The 20,716-nt window shown below is 37.5% G+C and overlaps 1 protein-coding gene across 1 annotated transcript in view; it reads left to right on the top strand.

Annotated features, from left to right (window-relative positions):
- The window catches only part of COG3 (component of oligomeric golgi complex 3), a 30,915-nt gene extending 11,169 nt beyond the window's left edge, over positions 1 to 19,746 (top strand). Inside the window, exons 12-23 of the mRNA XM_014868801.2 lie at positions 797 to 936; positions 2,129 to 2,289; positions 4,363 to 4,468; positions 6,324 to 6,448; positions 8,049 to 8,138; positions 9,978 to 10,098; positions 12,345 to 12,433; positions 12,533 to 12,667; positions 13,674 to 13,749; positions 15,593 to 15,720; positions 16,292 to 16,390; positions 17,605 to 19,746. Coding sequence (XP_014724287.2) covers positions 797 to 936; positions 2,129 to 2,289; positions 4,363 to 4,468; positions 6,324 to 6,448; positions 8,049 to 8,138; positions 9,978 to 10,098; positions 12,345 to 12,433; positions 12,533 to 12,667; positions 13,674 to 13,749; positions 15,593 to 15,720; positions 16,292 to 16,390; positions 17,605 to 17,634 — 1,300 coding nt within the window. The 3' untranslated portion in view covers positions 17,635 to 19,746. The remainder of the gene's footprint in view (positions 1 to 796; positions 937 to 2,128; positions 2,290 to 4,362; positions 4,469 to 6,323; positions 6,449 to 8,048; positions 8,139 to 9,977; positions 10,099 to 12,344; positions 12,434 to 12,532; positions 12,668 to 13,673; positions 13,750 to 15,592; positions 15,721 to 16,291; positions 16,391 to 17,604) is intronic.
- The last annotated feature ends 970 nt before the right edge of the window (positions 19,747 to 20,716 follow it).

The raw sequence follows: 20,716 nt of genomic DNA, 5'->3' as shown, positions 1-20,716 counted from the left end.
ATCACACTGTGATTACTTCATTGTTCTTTTGTTTAAATTTCCCACTCTAACTGAGAAATTACTTGAATTTTCAGCAACTGGCAATAGCATTAATGCCTAATATGTGATTAGTGAAGGGAGCCCTGAGAATGGCAAAAACGTCTAGAGTGAGTGCTGTTGGTGTCTTAACCAAGATATGCATCACTTTGAACGTGAAAGAAAAAAATAAATTGAAATGGGATTTCTGGTGTGTCACCGCATTGATATTGTAATTTCAGTTAGACTGGAAAGTGTGCTTTGAGGTGTTGCTGGCTATTACAGAAAACATTACCAAGCTTCTCCTCCTGTGTCCCTCTTTGTGTGCTCCTGGTTCTAATACACTGTTGAGTACTTGGAATCAGATAAGCCTTTTCTCAAGGAAAAATTTGGGTTATGATTCTGAGCTCAGCAGGAGCATTTTTTTTACACAGAAGCCAAGTAAATCAGTTTGCAGCATCTTTCTTTGGAGTGGTTACTTGGTATGTGTAGGTTTTTTGTTTGATTTGTTTGGGTTTTTAGAATTTTATTTTAAAATTAATTAAAAGCTGTAATACCATTGTTAAGCAGTTGCTATGCCACATCTTTTAAAAGGAAAACTTTTCCTAGGAAATAGTGAGTTTGTTTTAAACAGTCATGTCTAAAGTCTTCTATGACGGTTGTTTTCTCAACCTCCTTTCAGAAATCTTTGCCACAAAATAATCTATGTTTGTGATAAAATTTTCTTTTGCTTTTGGGAGATCCTGAAAGTATTTTGCTTTGTTTTATTTTTTCTTCATAGTGAGCTCTTGGAGAAGTTGTGTCTTTCATTGTATGATGTCCTGAGGCCAATGATCATCCATGTCATTCACTTAGAGACACTTTCTGAACTCTGTGGGATTCTCAAAAATGAGATGCTTGAGGATCATGTACAGAACAATGGTAATAATGAATATTATTTTTTTTAAGTGTCTTCTTAACTGATAAAATTATTTATTGCATAGTCAGAAATTCTAGATGCTTACTTCTTCCTAATGAATCTTCTAACCTCATCTTTGACATGTAAAATTAATTATGCTTTTTCATTTATAGTGAAGGTCTGTATCTTTGGGTCTGTGCATAGCATCATTTAAAGTAATGTACTGATGTTACTCATGTTTTTTTTTTTAGATTGTACAAATGCACCAGAGTTGATTTAAATTAACTTTTCAAATGAACAAATTGCTTCACTTGACCCTGCTAATGCATCATCCGTGTAGAGCTTTCTTCATAATGATGATAAAACAAAGGAATGCAAACTGATTTTTTTTCAATTCTGCTTAATGTCATGTTTCCCAGACTAGAAATTGTAACTTCAGCAGAGGAGTTAAGTAGCAGTGTAGATTTTGGAGTTTTGTAAGTTTGCAGAGCTCAAAGTCTCGTAGGAGCGAGCCGACCTGGTGTCTTATTTCATAGTATGACCAGTGTACAATGGAATCCTTTCACAGTCGTTATTGCACCACACAATAAACAGAAATCATCCTTGGTAGCTGGTATATCACCCAGTGTAGCTCTTTGTCACTGAAGCTGTGCCAGTAATCATGAAGAATTGTTCACTTTCCTGGAAGTAGAATTGTAACTCTGAATGAGCAAAAACTTGCTGACTTAATCTTTTGGCTTATTATAAGAAGAGTCTTCCTACTGTTTAAATTTGGACTGATACAATAATTCTTTAGTTTGATGTGAGCTGCTTTGGTTCATATGTTTTTAACAACTCCCAGCAGTCACACCATGGATATTGGCTGTAATAGAACCAAAGCCACCTTGCTTTGTTGCTCCCACCAAAATTCCACTTAATGGACCCAGGTTTGAAATAATTAGAACCCTTAATTCTAATAAGGCATCTGATGTCATCAGTGTGAGGTTACATTTTCATAACCTAATGAAAATCTGGGGAGCCAAAGCAACTGCAGGATGGAGTTCAGTAAATTCCTTGTTTGTCACAAATTTGTCTGCATGCCACTGTTCCAAAAGGAGCTCAACTGCCTCTGCAGCAAGCCAGGTTTTTATGGCCCTATATGTGATACTTCAAACTTGTGTTTCTATAAGCTTGTTTTGTAATTAACAAGTTTGTGCCTTTTCTTACCTTTGTCAGCTGAACAACTGGGTGCATTTGCAGCTGGTGTCAAGCAGATGTTGGAAGATGTACAAGAGCGCCTTGTCTATAGGACACATATTTACATTCAGACTGACATCACGGGCTACAAGCCTGCACCAGGCGATCTCGCCTATCCTGACAAGCTGGAAATGATGGAGGTACAGCCTCAGCTTTTTCGTTGTCCTTGACTTTGTACATGCAGTGTATGCAGTTGGGCAGCACGGTGCTTTGCAGCTTGGGTTTTCCTGTTCTTAGGTATATTTAGTGATACTGGCATTTTTAAATTCACACCTGCTGTTATGACTTTAAACTAGATGTCAACGTTTTTTGTCAAACTTAGTGGCAATGGCAATGGTTCTCACAGTTATTAAAACTTGAGGCTTCTGAATTTTTATTTACATTCTTAAGTGATAGGTACCCAATGTATTTCCTAGTTGAGCTGGAATTGAAGAGATGCTTTAGACAGTCCCAGCTAGCTGCGAGTTTGTTTTCAGAATTACTGGTCAGCTAGCTTTTGGTACACATGTGTGTACCCTGTGCTCAGGCAGTGTGAGAGGAGACTTGCTTTAGATAATTTACCATGTTAGCAATGGCTTTTAGAAGCCTTTTTCAAGTTCTTATCAGTATTAACCATATTTTTAGTCACTCCAAGCCTTTTGAGTCAATGTTCCTGTTGAAATGGATCAAACTGATTCTACTTACTTTAAAAGGTTAATGCTATATTGATGAAAGTTTCAGAATGAAAAACTCAGAGAAATAAATAAATGGCCAATGAGAAACCTTTAATGAGTTTTTGACTAGAACAAGCTGCAACTGCATGAAAGCAGTAAAAGCATAGTAAAAATCCTCTTCCAAATAACTATTTCCATTCACTTTATAATGGGAGGCCCAAACTGTCAAAGGACTGAGGTATCTGAGAATGGCCTTTCCAACATGGACTGGCAAGATCCAAATTTTATTGCTCTATTCTGCTTTCCATCTAGCTGCCAGAATAGCTGGAAATTGTAGGCCTTACTTCCAGCTGACCAGTTGGTAGAGAAGCTGCTGTTTGACTGCAGAATCAGTCAAAAATACAGAAGTTTGCTATCTATCTATGTCTCTCACCCTCTCTCTCTCTCTCTTCCCTCTACCTACCTACCTAAAATATGTGTATTTTGCTGTGGGCTGAAATAAATTAACATTGTATAACTGTACCCTACTGTGCTCGATTCTTGCCTGCAAACAGACAAAACATTGTGAGAAAATTATCAGTAGTGAACTCATGTTGCTGTGATACTGTCTTTATACACATCTAAAGCTCTTATTGTGCTACAGCTTGTACTTCGGCAATTTTGTGGGATATCCATAGGATTTTAAACCCAGAAACTGGTCATGCTATTTGTACTGAAAGTTTAAGGACTAATAAGCATCTTTAGGCAAGTGATTCTGCTGTTTGGTCTATATGAGGCCTTTTTTTTCTAACAAAGGTCCTATGGCCCTTCAGTTAAGGAAGAGAAAGTTCGTTCCAAATTGGGAAATTGTGCTGCTCTTCATATGTCCTTGTAAGACTTCAGTTTTTGCCTGGTTTGAGATTCATTTTGCTACTTGGTTGCTTTTAAACCTCAGAACCTTGCTATTTAGAGAGAACTTCTGTCTTAGTAAATGAATTATTGAAATGTTAAAAGCACAGGGCAGAAATGTTTCTTAGGCTGTTCTGCTCAAATATTAATGCAGTTCTTTGCCCATTCTTGCTGCCTTTTGTTGCTTTGAAGCAGACCAAGTAGTAGAAAAGGTTGAAGTGTGGAAATGTTGAGTAATGGTAGGGGAAAGCTTTTGGTTGAACTCCTGCAGGGAATAAACTAGAGAGTACTTTTGGGCCATCTGCACATACCATGTATGGAAATAAAGCCATCAGAAAATGATCTGTTTAAAATCCAAGTAAGTGTTGAGCTGGGTTACCCTATTTTGAACTTTTCTATCTAGGTGGCTTTATTAGGTCATTATTGTGAAATCAGTAAAACAGGCAAAATAGAAAGAATAGTGCTTTACACAGATAGGTATTTGTGAATCTTTATTATATTGCAATATTTCTCCTACTGTTTTGCAAACATCTGCCTGTTTCTCCTAAATGTCTTGGAAACACTGGCAACTGAGTGTAGCTGATTTCTTTTGCAATTCAGTATGCTTTTATCTGTTGTAACCAAAGCACTGTTATGTGATATTAAAATATTATTGTATATCTTTCTTTGCAGCAAATTGCACAGAGTTTGAAAGAAGAACAGAAGAAGCTGCCATCTGAAGCTTCCTTTTCAGATGTCCGGCTAGAAGATCCCGAGTCCTGCAGCTTAGTTAAATCTGGTATGAAATACATCTCATATTGTCAAATTAATGCATAGAGCTCATGGAATGTGAGTGTTAACTTGAACCATCTGTGAGAAACTTGCATGTATCTTAGAGTTATTTTTCTAGAAAAATTCATAAGCGATTTTGAGAGGTGAACTTTGTCTCAAAGTTTTAGTTTTGTATTTTTTATGAGAAGCATCCTCATCTTGTTCTTTTGATACCATTTCTTTGTGCTTCCAGTGCAGTCCATTATGTGAAGCAACTACTTTTACAGCCAACAGCATCTATTATACTTTGTATAAACCTGAGCTTTTGTATTCTCCACTGAAAAGTTATCCCTGCCATCAAGATGTGTACTTGAGGATGCTTTTGTTTGTAAGCTGTGCTAAAATGGGAAAGGTGATTCAGTGTGTCAGGCACGTCTCTTAAATTATAGGTATTTACAATAATTCAGAATTTATTCCTTGACATTTTAAACATATGACCCACGTATCTGTAAATTACAGCAAACTGGAATAAAATTTCGTAAAATGGCTGTTCTGATGCCAGTCATTTGAGTGTTGTAAATTTTTAAATTACTGTCGAAGATCCATGAAGAATTTCTCATTTTATCATTGTTCAGAGTGATGAACAAAGTGTTATTTCCCCAGAAGCATCTTTCTCAGCTCTTTATCACTTGTTTGTTGTATTCCTTTTGATTACGTGGTAGTTCCTTGCTTTTGGCTTGGAAGGTCTGCAGAGGTGTTTCTAGAAAATCGCATTGAGAATGGAGTTTGTCGTACTTCACCCCAGGTGTGTGGAATTTGCAAGTCCTGTAAATCTCACCTGCACTCGGGAAATGGAAGGAACCTGTATGATATAATTTGAAGATATGTGTCTGAGATAATTGGGATTATTTTCCTGTCAGAGGTGCCTCTTTCCCATTTTAGTACCTGCAGGAGTAGCTGAAATGACTAATAAGTGGCCTAGGAATCTCAAACTGATAGCATAAGATTTTTACAGGCTTTCTAATTACTGTGACAATAAATTTATAGTTGCAAAAGGTAGAAAGATATTACTGGATTATTTCAGATGATTTCTGCACTGATCACATAAACACAAGTGCATTTTCCGTCAGTAAGTGAAACTAAAAAAAATTTAATTTTTTTAAATGGTTGGTATTTGAAATCGGAGTTCTGATGCTATTGGCTCAGCTGTTTCCCAGCTTGATTTAAGGACAAAATGAAAACAGACTTATGTCTGTCAGATGTTGTGAAAATCCATTTTGAACAGAATTATTATGAAGCTTACCCAGGAGGAGCACTTTTTTGTGTTTGCAGCAACCTCATGGCAAAATTGGTTTTGCTGTTATTTTTGCAGTTATTAAAATTATATTTAAACTCTATATTTTCTGCAGCTGTTTAATCCATATAGGATTATCCCCAGCAGAAAGGAAAGCATGAAAAAATAAAATATAATTTTTTTTCCTTTTTTTCCCCTAAACATTTCCTATAATTCCATGATCTCTAACCATTTCATTTTCCTCTTTTCTCCTGTGCTATTCTTTTTGCAGTAACTGATGATCATTTCAGCTCTTTAGTTGAGTGGGAGGTGTGTGTCATTGGAGACATGCCTGTAAAACTAACTCATTAAAAAGGTCGAGCTGGGCCATCCCTGAAAGCAAATTCATGTCTTTCACAGGCTTGTGCTCTGTTCACATCAGAAATCTAATACTGACCTGCTCAGAAGGAAAAAAAAATAAACTTGTTTGGGTAAAATAAAATGTCATATTTCTCTGTAGAGAGTTTAAAATGCAGTTGATATTACAGTCTCCTTTGGTTGAAAGGACAGATGGGCAAGTTTTTCATGTGTATATTTTGCTTTTAAACAGGTTCAGCTGAATCCCTTAATCCCAGGCATCAGAGCACGATTTCACCTGCAGATCTGCATGGAATGTGGTATCCTACTGTCAGAAGGACTCTAGTGTGTCTCTCCAAGCTGTACAGATGTATAGATGTATGCAAAAATTTCTTTATCTAGTTTTTTAGGTGAAGTTATAAAGTGTGTAGATGTGTCTTAATATTTTAATATAAACTAGGAATGGACAATTACTGGCCTCTAACCTCTTAGTCTTTCTGCTGCTATCTTTATGTAAAACAAGTGAACTGACAAATTTAGGTTATTAATTTCCAAGACAGTTTTATATTTTAGAATTTTTAAAATGGCACTGATTTGTACATCTATTGCTTTTGCTGTTTCAGAAATAATTTAGTGTCTGATGTTCAAGATACTGGTCTCACCAAAGCTGAGGAGTGAATAGGACAAGAAAAAATAGAAAGTTCTGGGTCAATTACAGGGAATGATTTTATTGTAGAAATTACTGGGTGAATGTGTTTGTGTGATGTCTCTGATCTTAAAAATGATGACTCTGCTGCTTCTACATTTTGAAAATGTTCTGAATTTTTTTGTGGCGCATCTCTTCATGTTCCAAAATGTAGGAACACATTTCCAAAGTTTAAGATGGTGGAAGTCTTCTTGTCTAGCAGAAACTAAAGCAGTGTTTGCTTAACACATATTTTAAGACTTTCCCATTAGAATAAGTCTTGTGTTGCTCACTTAACAGCATATAAGGCTGATAAGTCTCTGAGGAAACTAATGCAAGTGTTTTTGCTTTTCTGCATGTGTTGTATCTTTATTACATAGATTTAGTGGATTTCAAAATATCTTTGATGGGTGTTACATGAAACTCCTGCCAAGATGCTATTGCTAAAAAAGAAGCTGGAAAGTACTAATGCTTTATTACTTAAAATATCAATCCCACTAAAGATAGATGAATATTTGGCCACGTTTTCAGCTAGACCTTTGTAAATGAGGTGATTTCTCTGTTTTCAAGGCTCATTTGCAGTGTGTCTGCATAAAGGTTAATTTAGTTTTCCCCTGAGACACTGTAGTTGGATTGGTATCCCTTGCCTGCACCCTATAGATAGAGAAGACATGAATGAAGTGGTGCTGGCAAGTCGAGAGCAGTCAGGGCTCTCCTGTGCTCTGTTGCAATGCTGGTGGGGGCGAGCTGTGTTCCTATGGCTGGCTCAGCTGTAGGATCATATTGCTGCCACTTAAGGACTTGCTCTGTGTCCCCTGGGCCATGGCAGCTGTCGTGTTTGTTTACTAAGCTGTCACAAATGTGAGGTAATTTGAGTCTGCCCGAGGTTAAGCTCACTCGAATGATCTCGTGTCTATTAGAGATGTAGCTTGCACGCACACGTAGTTACCCTGACACGCGAAGAAGTGTCTGGTCAGCACACACCATTCATGCTGTTGGCTCTGAATGTGTGAGGTGTCACTGACCATTGTTGCCACCCAGGTGCCAATCCAGAGCTGCAGGGTGAGCAGGGCATGCTTGTGTGAGTATCTGCATCCAGCCTGAGTGCTCGTAGCAAGCTTTTGTATGTGAATGCTCCATCCTGTGTCACTGCATTTAGCCAACATGTTTGTAGCTAGTTAATCTGGACTTTTATAAACTGGTAAACACATCATTCACAAAATGCAACTCTTAAAATTTTGCCGAAGCTTTGCTAACACCTCTTTTGTTGGTCTGATTTCCTCTTCCCTGCAGAGGGCAGTGTTTCAGGGATTATCGCAAGAGGCCTTATCTGCCTGCATCCAGTCGCTGCTGGGAGCTGCTGATTCCATCAGCAAAAACAAGGTCAGAATCTGTGCTTTGGGTATGATTTCCACAGCCCCCAGCTCCTTGTATATCTAAAGTCATGAAGCAGCAATTCAGAATTCTGTTAAAATCTTAGTCAAAGCATGTTGCTCTGCCCCTAGAGATTGAGGGATTTCCTGGTTCTTAGTTATGGTTAATGTATTGCAGGGCAAAGATAATGATTCATATGCTAGCCTGTCTGAAAAGGTGGAATACAGATCGTAACAATCGTGTTTACAGGCTGCTCTAACTCATGGGAATTCAGTGAGGTGATGCCTAAAGAGAAATTTCTGCTAGAGGACTTTGCTCTCTGTATTTATTTTCACTGTCTGTTACTCTTTTCTCTTTTTCTCTGCCTTCATTGTTTGAATTTTCAAAAATCTTTCTAACTTATGTTCACTGGGAACAAGTTTTATGTATTTTCTCAGAACTGTATTATCAAAAGGTTTGATCTCATGAGTTGCTCAGAATTCAGTGCAGATTGATCAAGTTATTTAAACTTTAACTGTGTTTAAGTAATTGGAGTAAACTTTCTTTTTCCTGTCACAGTTCCTTCAAATCCTGTAGTAATTTTAAAATTCCTAACAGCCAGGAAGTGAATTAAAAAAACCTCTTAGTACGCTAAAATTGTTGTATTTTTATAAGCAGTAAATATTTCGCAATGAAAGAGGTTTTGGTTCTGATTGGAAATGATCTGTTTTAAAGTATCTCTTTTGAGTGTCCTTTGAAAAATATCTGTTAAATATAGCATCTTTAAAAATAAATTGAAGCCACATTTCTCTTTAGCTTGAGCAGATAACTATTTCCTGTGTAACTGATTCAGAATTCTACAGATAAATACCAATTCCAGCACTGTGTACCTGGCCGGCATTGACTTAAAAGTATTGCAGAGGATGAATCTCATCCTACAATGAACCCTAAATAGGTTGGCCCAGAGCTAGGATCTCTACCACTTCTTTCTTGATACATGTTAATTTAATGTTATATGGTGAAATGATGCATATAAGAATTAAAAAAAAAGCCAAACCCAAACAAGTCAAGAAGCCCTTTCCGTCACTCATTTTTAGTGAAATTTCTGTTTGTTGAAACTGCAGATTTAAATCTGATTTCTTCTTTTCTGTTTTATTTAACATTGTATTAAGTAAAGTTCTTCTCCAGCTTGCAAAAGCAAATTTGAATTCTAGAGTCGTCCTCCTTTTACCTCTATGAGAAATGAACTTTAAAAATCAAAACCAGCACACAGTATAAAGCATGTAGTTAAACTAACAAGCAATGCAAAGCTGATCATTTTGATGCTGTGAACTTGGCCGCCTTTTACTCTTTGTATCTTTTCTGTAAGTTTAGAAATTAACTAAGCTTTGTGTTCAATGACATGAGAAAAATGCATTGCAAGACCTTTGCAGAACAGCACAGTTAATCAAGGTTATTACAGGAACATTAACTTTATTTAGTCATTGTAATGATGAAAACAAATTTAGAACCTCATGTTTTTCAACTATAAATTATATGAATTACATGAAATAATTCCTCTCTCTGAAGAAGAATAAATTTGTATCTTTCAAATAGAGAATACCTTTACTTAATGAGGACATTTAGTAATATGGCTGTGTAATCTAATTCTTCTGAGAAATGGGAATAAGGTCTGCTTCTGCTGTGCAGTGTATTAGGAATAGTACAGAAGTGGGAATTGTTGATCCCAGAGTGTAGGTAATGACACTACAGACTAATGGAAAAAGCTTGTTAACTAATAAAAGTGGAAATGCTGAAACTTTTGCTCTTCATTTAATTGCTTGGGGGTTTTTTTAACATGTAATGCATGTTCTTTCTCTTGTGCTGTAGACCCAGGTTGATGGACAGCTTTTCTTAATAAAACATCTTCTGATTCTTCGTGAACAAATTGCTCCTTTCCACACTGATTTCACCATTAAGGAAATTTCCCTGGACCTTAAGAAAACTAGAGGTACTGAACAGTTGCTGGCTACAGAATGGGATGGGATTGTCCTCCCTTTGTGCCAGCAAAAGTTTTGGGTTTATTTTATGTTCACTTGCAATGACCTGTATGCTTTTTCTAATCTCTTGCTTTGTTCCTAGCTTCTCTGAAAAAAACCAGAACCATTCTCCTGTTTAGGGTAATTCAAGATGTATCTAATAAATCCTTTATTTTTGTATGAAATGCATTTGCCTACTTTCACTGCTGACCTAACTAATTTTTCCAGTCTTTTTTTAAGAACAGCTATGTAATCTACATTTCTATTGCACAGAGATGTCTTTCCTCTTTTCTTAACTGTTAAAGGAATATTTTTCCTTACTGCTGCTTAGCAGGTTAATTTAACAATATGTAGTCAGCTTAGCTAGAGCTGAACCTTTTGGTGAGGTTTTTGTTTTGAGAAAGATTTCTTATTTTGCAAGTTCAGTAAACAGTATTGGCATTATGTAGCAAGCATGTCTCTTGTAGGAAAACAGAAGCAGTGGCCATGGTCATGGCTTTTGAAACTTTTACTGTTGTTCCCTTGTAAAATTCAGGAAAAAAGCTCTCAATACAGAATTGAACTGTCATGCACTTTCCAGGTTGTAATGACAATGGGAAAAATTATTGGAAGCATGTCAAGTTTCTTTCCTTCCATTCCAGAAGAGAAAGCTGAATAAATAACTTCTCTTTCTTGCTAATATGCTGCAGTCTTAACTCTGAAGCAAGCATTTCTTACACTAACCATTTCACTTGTTGCATTTGAACATCAATGAAACCTCCTACCTGTTGAGTGGTTTCTAGTTGACTGGAGGTTAAAGGGCAAATATATCCTTTTGGTGTCTTGCCCTGGCTGACACACAAGTTTTTTCTCCATCTTCATTTAATGGAATAAATTTTTGTGCCAGCCAGTGCTTTGCAGGTGGTAGTGGTAAGTAATGGAAAACATTTTCTTAATATTGGGTGGTGGTGGCAGTGGTGTTGAAAAGATGTATGTTATGCTTAATTCTTACTGTGGTGTAGCATAGGCCAGTAGGGCTTTTATATTTGGGATGAATTGTAGAAGAAAAATAACATGGCTAATAGTTTTACTGTGCTCTAGCCAAACTTCTTGCACACGGGTTTAAGATTTAATTTGGTATTTACAAATTTACTGCTTACTGTAAAAGTCATGCTTTTGCCCAATTTCTCTGAAGAAGGATACCATTAAGGTTCATGTAACTGAAAAATTCAGTGGGAAAAAGGATTAGCTCATAGTATTCTAATCGAGAATTTGTAAAATCTTTGGAATTTCTCAAATTGCTGGTAAAACATTCGGAGAACAAAAATAATCTTGCTCTGTGTTCACCTTTCACTGCATAGGAGTGCAGATTCTTAATTCAGTGCAATACCTACAAACCTATATATTTGGTATTCTCTTTATTTAATGCCTCAGAGAGCACTTCTTTTATTCTTATGCCCTTTTCCCCTCCCCACTTTTATGCAGACTACAGAATTACTTTTGAAATGGAAAAAAAAAAAGCAAATGGATGTGTAGGATGATAAATGGCTGACAGTAGGGTAAAAAGCTATACTGCAACTAATAATTTTCTTTTTCCCAATTTGACTGGATTTCAGCTTGACAGCATTCTGTTAAGATTATAGATGTATTTTCAGTATCATGTTAATTACAGACATTGTTGCTTTTCCTTCTTGAGACTTCTGTAGAGAACATAAACATGAATGTTTATCAACCTTGATGTTTTGTTGTTTAGTCCTAACTAAAACACCTAAGCACAGAGGAAAAAAAGTGCCAGTGCAAAGGCATTTCATGCAACTATACTTGGTTTTCCCAGGCAGTATGAGCCAAATCTTTCATATTGTTTGTAAATGCTTGAATAGCTTATGTAAAAGTCTTCCACTTGGAGGTCCAGTAAAAAGGAGAGCTCACACAATTTCCATGCTCATAGCACTGCAGTTCATATCAACAATATGTCAGTTTCTTGTAATGTATTTATCTGTTTATACTGTGCAACTGTTAGGTACAGGTGTACCATAGGTGCCATTGAAAAGTAGTGAATTGAGCCTTGTGTGCTTCTGTGCATGTGCTCTTGTGCATCCACTCTGAGCAGTGCTAGAATCATTAATGTTACAGTCATAATCATTCATGCTGGGCCATTTTTAATGCATAAACGAGTGATTAGAGTTTGTAGTTCCTGAGTAGCATTTACTTACAGTGTGAGTGATTTTCTGATTCACAGATGCAGCATTTAAAATCCTGAATCCTAAGGCAGTTTCAAGATTTTTTAGACTAAACAGCAACAACGCCTTGATACAGTTCTTACTGGAGGTAATACAGAGTCTTATTGCATTAAGAATAATTGTGTCATTTAAGTGTGTGGTGATCTCTGGCAAATAAAAAGAAGAGAATTGTCATTCTCTGTTCAAGGGTACTCCAGAAATCAGAGAACATTATATTGACTCCAAGAAAGACGTAGATCGTCATCTGAAATCAGCTTGCGAGCAATTTATTCAGCAGCAAACCAAACAGTTTATAGAACAGCTGGAGGAGTTCATGACAAAGGTACAAATGTGTTGTATGGTTGTTAACATAACTGAAGTACTGGTAGGATAAGGGAATTGGTATTTAAATTGGGTATATGACAAGCTGCTAGTGCTGTGTGATTAGCTGAAGGTAATGTGCTTTCCTTTAAGTTCCAACAGCAATTTTCCAGGCATTTTTGAGATTAATGGGTTAAAGGAACATGTCGTAGTTTGTTTTTAAAAGCAGCCCTTGTGTTTTCTATGATCAAGAAGCTTTAATTTTTCCCTGAATTGTAACAGGTGTGTGAAGGTTGGCCGGAGCTTTTGTTTTTGCAGGAACTACTTTGAATGCATTTGTAAGCCTTCAAAAACAGTCTTGGGTCATGTGTGTTCTTGAGGGAGTTCTTAGAGTATTAGATGTCTTGTTACATACAATACATTTCTTTCTAGAACCTGCTCTAGAGGTCAGGATTTCTAGGTATCTTGAGAAAACCTCACAACAGGATGTATTCTGAACCTTAGGTCCTGAAAATACGTGACATGACCTCTCAGAAACTGGGGCTACATCACTACATGGACTGCAGATATCCCAGCTGGTGACTTTTTGAGAAGTTAGAAGATTACAGTATTAAATTTACTCATGCCTGTCATGCTGGGATAGGGGCCAGTGGCATGCCTAAAATATAGATGGTTAACTGGTGAGATTGATAGATTGTCTGAGTGATCTCAATGATTCATTGGGAGTCTGGGGAGTTTAACTAAGCTGCTTAAGAATAAGTCTCTTTTAAGGTTTTGTATCCTTAGGTGCCTAAGCATCTTTGTAAATTTAATCCTGTTTTGAATTTTGCTTTCAAGAATTGATCATGGTTGTAATTTTGAATTGCATCTCTGTCAGGCTGCCTCCCCTGTGTGTTGTTAAGTCAGGTCATAGAAGTAGTGGAGATTCTGTACACTGTAATATCTAAGAGAGTTGTGCAATTTTTACTTGGTCATTTTGTTGGGAACTCAACTGAAAAACATCATTTTATTGATTTTACTTGTTTTAGGTAGCTGCTTTAAAAACAATGGCTACTCAAGGAGGTCCCAATTACAGCCTTTCACAGCAACCTTGGGCACAACCAGGTATTTACTTTGGTTTATATTCACATTACTGGTAGGAATCTGAAGAGGTGGTCAGAATAACTTGGACTGAGAGACTGCAATTGATTTTGAAAAATTCTACGTATAAGAACTGCCTACCTTTTTCTTGCAAATCCTAGCTTCCACTTTAGCCTGTGTGCAATTTGAAAAGTCTTAAGCCAGCTCTAAAAACCTGAAAAACTTCAGAATATGTATATAATTGGTGCAGTAGATGAAATCCTTTGAGTGTTTCTCAAGCTGTGATTGTTCTTTCATGTAAATCGCATTTCTGCAACTGCATACAGAATGTGCTTAAGGAATTAATTGATTATGTTATGATAAAGCTTTTGCTTTGTAGGAAAGAGTGAATCCTCATTGAAGCCCTTATTATCTGTACATTTGGTATTTACTTTGTTTTCAGTTTTCCTGTCTCTATGCAAAAATGGAATCTGTTTCCCTCTTTTTTAAAAATTCAAATCTGAATGCTTCATAGGAACATTTGGAGCAGTTTTAGATGCTCCTTGTGTTGTTTTGCTCTTCACAATGCAAAGTTCTGCTTCTGGGTGAAAAAATCTGATTATTCCAAATCATACATTGGAACCTTCTGTTGCATCATATTCTTAAGATGCAAAGCCAGCTATGTTCATACATAATTCAGTGCTGCTCTATGGGTCAGACACTCTCAAGGGGTAACTCGAGCTTCTACTTAACATCTCCCACTTCTTCAAGAGTATTTTTAGTGTTTGCTTGGAGATCATTATGTGTGTAGAAGCAGATCGAAGCAGAGCTTCTGCTGTTTCCTGGAGTCATTTGTCTGGGAAGTGGGACTAGGCAGAAAATTTAGATGTGGCAGAAGTTGAAGGGGGGAACCCACATAGGGTATTAACTTCAGTACCATAAAACTACAAAATACAGTTTTCCCCTGGCCTTTAAAAACAATCATCTTGTAAAATCATTAAAATTCATAGCAATAAAGAAAGAAAGTCTTATCTAACAGAGGATTCTTCTCTGGTTAATTCGAAATCCAGATTTCTGTGCAGCCTTTTCTCTCACAGACATGGCCTATGATCAGTAAGGAGAATTTGTGATATTCTGTTCTCTTTATTAGCACTGTTTCCCAGCAGTTTCTTTTCCAGATAAGTTTTCTGGGAAGAAATTAAGTTCTATGTAGAACTTCATTGCTGTTGAAGGGCTGTGATTTCGGAAACCTCAGGAGGATGTGTTAGCCATCAGAAATGGGGTGGGTGCATTTTCTGCAGGGAAAGGAAGCATCTGGCCGGCTGGTCCTGTGATGAGTTTGACACTGCACAGCCCAGCGCCCCCTCTCTCCCTTTCACTCAAACCTGTGGTAATGATCTCCCCCAGGAGAGCCAAGGGGATTTTCTGGAGCGTAGTTTCAGCAAGCAGAACTCCATTTTGTGGTTACTGCACTGCAAACAGAGAGAAAGGACAGCAACACACACGGACCTCTTTTGGGGAAAAAAGGCCAACTTTATTGTACAGACAGCCCGTATTTAAAGTGTGTTATGTGCAGCTAGGACAGGACAGTAGTTCATTGGACAATTGGGAGAAACATCCTTGGGACAGTACCTCAGGATGTATCCCACGGGAAAGACACCAAGTGTTAATCTTTATTATGAATTCCACTCTGTTTTTCACCATATTATCACCCTGGGAGACTTCCTCCCTAACTGAAGCTGTAGTCAGCTTGTCAGCCTGGGAATGGACCTGAGAGTCAGGAGAAATCCAGGCCTGAAAAGGATTTCCAAGCTGTAATTCCCTAGCTCTCTAAATGTGTGTGTCCACACCATTTTAGCCTGGTAAACATATTTTCTTTTACTTTCAGCAAAAATCAACGATCTGGTCTCTTCCACTTACAAGACGATAAAAACAAAGTTGCCATCAACTTTACGAAGCATGTCCTTATACTTGTCCAATAAAGATACAGAATTAATTCTGTTCAAGCCAGTCAGGGTGAGTATTGCTGCCATGTTTTCCTGTAGATGTTTCATGGGTGATATCTTTAGTTTAAAAAAGCCAAATCCAAACAGCTCTACTGCTCTTGCCTGTACTATGCAATACACGTTACAGGGAAGTAACTACTGCTCTTTTTTGTGTACATCTTCCACTTGGCACCAAATGAGCTACCATAAGGAAAATTAACTCTCTCTCACACCAACCAGTCGATTTTGGTCAGTTATGCATGGGCAGGAGCACCAGAGGCAGAGATGATGATACAGATTCAGTGAAAAACCTGCTGTAAACCCCCAGAAGAGCCAAGCTTGAGTTTTAAGCTTCCAGGTTAAGTCTTTAGGACTCAGTGTTTCACTTTGGCACATCTTAGCTGAAGTTTTTATCTCACAACTAATATGGATTCCTTGTAGCTGTTTTGGGGCTTGTTTTAGTAAAGTTCTTGAAGCTTGACTGCTTCTCCCTACCTGGTCACTTCAGTAGCAATTCTGAGTACATCGTGTTTGTTGTGGTTCATGTTTAAGATGGATGTTGTGTTTTTTAATATTGATTTTTTTCTTCTTTCCTTTAAAAGAATAACATTCAGCAAATGTTCCAGAAACTCCATACTCTGTTGAAGGAAGAATTTAGTAATGAAGACCTCCAGATCATAGCTTGTCCTTCAATGGAACAGGTATATATTGAAGCTCCCTATTTTATCAGTTGCTCTTTCATGTGACTGGCTTTTGTAAACATTGATTTTTTTCATTTTTCATATTTCCAGTGTTCAGAATCATTATTTATTTCTTATCCCCTTTAATCCTGGATGATTAAAATTTGGGCTTTATCTGATCTTAAGACTCTTAGCTAGGAGGGGACTTTGTTTGGTTGTGTTTTTTTAATGAATGTCTAATAGATTTTCTTAAACCAAGGTGGTGATTGATGTTGCTGGGGATTGAGTTGTACAGCACTGTAGAAGAGTCTTGCCATTTCCTAGCTTTGTCTTCTTAGAAAGGTATCAAAGCCAGTGAATACGCCTTTAAAAAACTTGTGCATTTGAAGGCAGTCTTTCTTTTGACAAATACAAAAAGCAGCACCTTTTTCATTTAGGAAGCACAAGAATGAATTACTAGAGTGTATTTAAACTGAATTGTATTAAGAAAACGTGCAGATGTTTATGGAAGTGCAACCCTCCATGGTCTTTAGTCTCAGAGAGATAGTTTGGGTTAAGAATTCCCTGTATTAGGATTCTCTGTCAGAAACCAAGTAGGCTTTTAAAATATTGCTTTGACCTTACTAGTCATGGGAATGTGGATAGAATCTTGATTATCGCAGGATGCCAGTATTTAAAGAGGTAATTGAGTTTATGGATTAGAGAATGTTGCCTGCAGTGCATGTGGCCACAGGAGTGTGTGATAACTGTCCTGGAGCACTGAGAGGGAGTGATGCACCATAAGGAAATGGGGTTATCCTAGAGGAGGTGGTTTCCTCTAATTGTTTATCTGATGAACCTTAGGATCACTTATCCTACAAACTGAAGTGTGTGGGAAACCATATTGTAATCTATGGGAAACAAGTACCGTGAAGAATCCCAAATCTGTTTCAGATATTTGAGGTGAATGGTAATATTTTTTGCCAGTTTTTTGAAATTTCTTGACAGCACATGAAGTTATCCTAGAAAGTTTATCACAGTAGTTTGTGATTGCTGAAAGGAATGGTCGGCATGGTCAGCAGTTGCATTTTAAAAAGCCTGTGAGTAGGCATTTGAGTGGAAATTTTAGCTGTTGTTTTGTAACTGTCTTCTGATTAATGTGCTTCCTAGGAATCCTGTTTAAAGGTTAAAATATGACACATCAGTTCTGAAACTTGGCTGCTCTATCTAATGTGGGCTTTAATTTTGTCTTTCAGGTGAACTTACTGTTGTCAATGTCCAAGTAGCCCAACAGTGAGGTTGCTTGGAATAACCTTCAGTTAAATGCCAGGAAGTGAAGGGAATGCAGAGACATTTGCTTGAAGTAAACGAAGGATCTCACTCTGCAGTCCAGTCTGCATCAAAACTATCCAGACTGTGTAACCTTGTTTTAGGGAAAAAACCCAAAATGAACAGGTTTGTTGATTGGTAAAGGTCTTCCTGTTCATTGACTTGAGCAATGAGCAGAAGAAAACAAAACCCCTTTGCTGATCACTCTTATGGAAGCTCAAATACTGCCTTTTCCAGATATTTTCAAAATTGAAAATCTTTCTTGTTTTTTTAATTTAAAAACCATTCTTGCTTTCCCTTGATATACCCAATAGAAAGTCACACTTTCAAAGTGACACTGGAAATACAATGCAGGGAATCAAATGAGAGTAGCAATATATATTTGTGAGACTTGGGAGATGACCACATTGGTATGACAATTTGACTTAAGCAGGCATGCTGTGAGTTTTTCTTTAACTTCCCTGAAAATCCTGGTAATCCGCCACATGCTTGAAAATAATTCATAGGTTCTTGCTTGGGAAAACTGAATTTCCCACATGTAAAGTGTTTATTGAAACACTGGATGGGCTGTCTTTCTTACACTCTTGTGATTGGGAGCTGTGAGGTCTGACCTGAAGTGTCATACTCTAGCGTTTCTCCATGTGAAGAGTCTCAGATCCTTGGGATTTGCAATAGCAAGCTGTGCAACATAATTTCTGTTGATTCTGAGGGAACCACAGGTTTTCAGATGCTTTACAGCAGTGCTTAGCATTGAGATTTTCAGCTACCTATTTTTTTTTTTACCTAATTTTAGGGCAGAGTTGGTTTTTTGCCTTTCCCAAGTTGGTGGTGTCACATTGTTTAAAGTGGGAACGGGATCTGGAACTTGCACAGCCGTTGTGCCATGGAGAAAGTGCTAATTGGGGCATGTGGGGACGCCTGAAACTCAATGTGCAAAGCTGTCAAAACTGCATTGTAAAGAGAAGATAAGTACTTGTAACTGGTAAACAGTGCATGCTGTTGTGTGAGCATTAATTGGGCATTAGTGTGCAAAGCTGGATGCCAAATTCCTGGCCCTTAATGGAATGAGCACTTCAGGGTGTCTCGGTGTGTAAAATCTTCATTGTGCAGCACTGCAAAATGAAAATGTAGTGGGTGATGTGGCAGATTTTTAACTTATTTATAAAGCCCATTCTATACTTTTGAATATGAAGAAATTTCCTTGCACATCGGTGGTATTTTGATTTAATAATTTTCCTGTTATAAATAACAAGGCTGGAGTGCAAGATGTTAGGATTGAAAGCTACCACAAGAAGTGTTACAGCAGTGGTGCTGAGATACATGAATGGTACGTATAGGACCTTACATGACTCCTTAAAAATTAAGTAAAGGAACTAACAAGGAGAAAAACTTGCCCTTTCCCTTTACTTATGTAGAAATACAGGCTGTAAAATAATGTCCAGTGCATTGTAATATATGTATATTTGTTTTTTATAAAGTTTTTCAGAAAGAATGCATGGTCACTGTGCAGAGTTATGACTGACTTAATACAGACATTGTACAGAAGAGATGTGAAGGGTAAACCATGGCAGTAGTCACTCTTGTGCTTGGGATCATTTTTCTCTCTTAGAGTACCCAGACAACTGGTGGAAGGATTAGAAGAGCAATCAGTTTATACAGCCTGTTTGCTAAATGAACATTTGTTTAAACATGTACAGTTTCAGATATTTACGTTTACAAATAGTGTAAATACTTTGAAAAGATTAATTTAAGATGCTTTATATTACCTGACTAGAAACTTGCTGTTTTTAATTTTTTTAAATAAAAATGTTGCCTCCTATTTTGGTCCAAGAGTAAAGCTTTATTCTGTATCCCGAGGCTTGTCTGTCAAGATAACTGTAATACAGAGACAATAAACATCCTGTAAGCACAGGTTGTGCTTTGCTGAAAAGTGTTCTTTTTTTAGCAGTAAGAGAATTGAGTTTATTTGGCACAGATGTATACCTGAGTGCTGAATGTACAGCTAATTGTTAAATTAATGCCTCTTCATGGTTATAATAAAAGTAAATTTGTATTTTCTTTACTGACAAGCAGTCTTGTGTGACTAAATGGTCTCTCTCCTTGCAGTTTTGTTAGAAGGAAGAAACCACAACTGTGAACCATAACTGTAATGCAAGAACATATTTTAACTAAGTTGGCTTTCACTAAGAGAGCTTGGGAGCTGGCAGCAGAAAACACAAGTATTACTGTGTTTGATGACTGTTCTTGCCTGGTTACTCACAGACTCATCTACTCAGAGTTTCTCATTATCCCGTGGTGCTTTTCTGGCCCTTGGTGGTGTAAAACACATCATGCAGAAGCTTGTGGTTTGTTGCCTGTAATGCCAGCATGAAGCTTCCCTTCACCCTCTGGTTTTCACAATGTCATTTGAATGAACTACCAAAGTAAAAGCTCTCCTTCCCTGTGGGATTTGGCTTCTGTCTGAGAGTTATGGGGCAGTGATGTGTGACTAGAGCTTCCTGGTCACTTGGAGCCTCCTCTAGGGGTCTGGTCCTTTGGAGTGCATCTTGTAAATGAGGCAAATGCCTGGCCAGCTTTTGGACAACAGTGATGCCTGCAGCAAAATCATATGCTGTGCCTTGTGTTTTCCAAGCAAATCTTAATAGTTCTTTTCTCAAACTCCATATTTGGTATTGACAAAGTGATGTGGATGTGAAAAGGGGGAATAGTCTGTGCTGCTGAAGCAAATCCTGGTGACTGCAGGTAGATCCAGCTCTATCCACAAATGCTGTTTTCTCCTACTCGTGCATTTTCATCCTCATTGAGCCCTAAAACCAAGCCAATATGTGGAGCAAGTCAGGTCTTTGGTATAAAGACCTCTAAACAAAGCAAAAGGAAAAAATAATAGTTCCTTACAGTGGTGGCCAACCATGCCACTAAACCATGGGTATTGCCATCAGCTGGAGCCCAGAAACCCAGGAGACACCTTGTGTTCCCTCTTTTGGATTGCCCCTGCTCCCTGTGCCCAGGCTGCTCTTTGCCATCCCCTCTGCACCAGTC

The sequence above is a fragment of the Sturnus vulgaris genome, chromosome 2 (assembly GCF_052056855.1).
Source record: "Sturnus vulgaris isolate bStuVul1 chromosome 2, bStuVul1.hap1, whole genome shotgun sequence".
Taxonomy (NCBI): domain Eukaryota; kingdom Metazoa; phylum Chordata; class Aves; order Passeriformes; family Sturnidae; genus Sturnus; species Sturnus vulgaris.
This window is presented reverse-complemented; position numbering and strand designations above follow the sequence as displayed.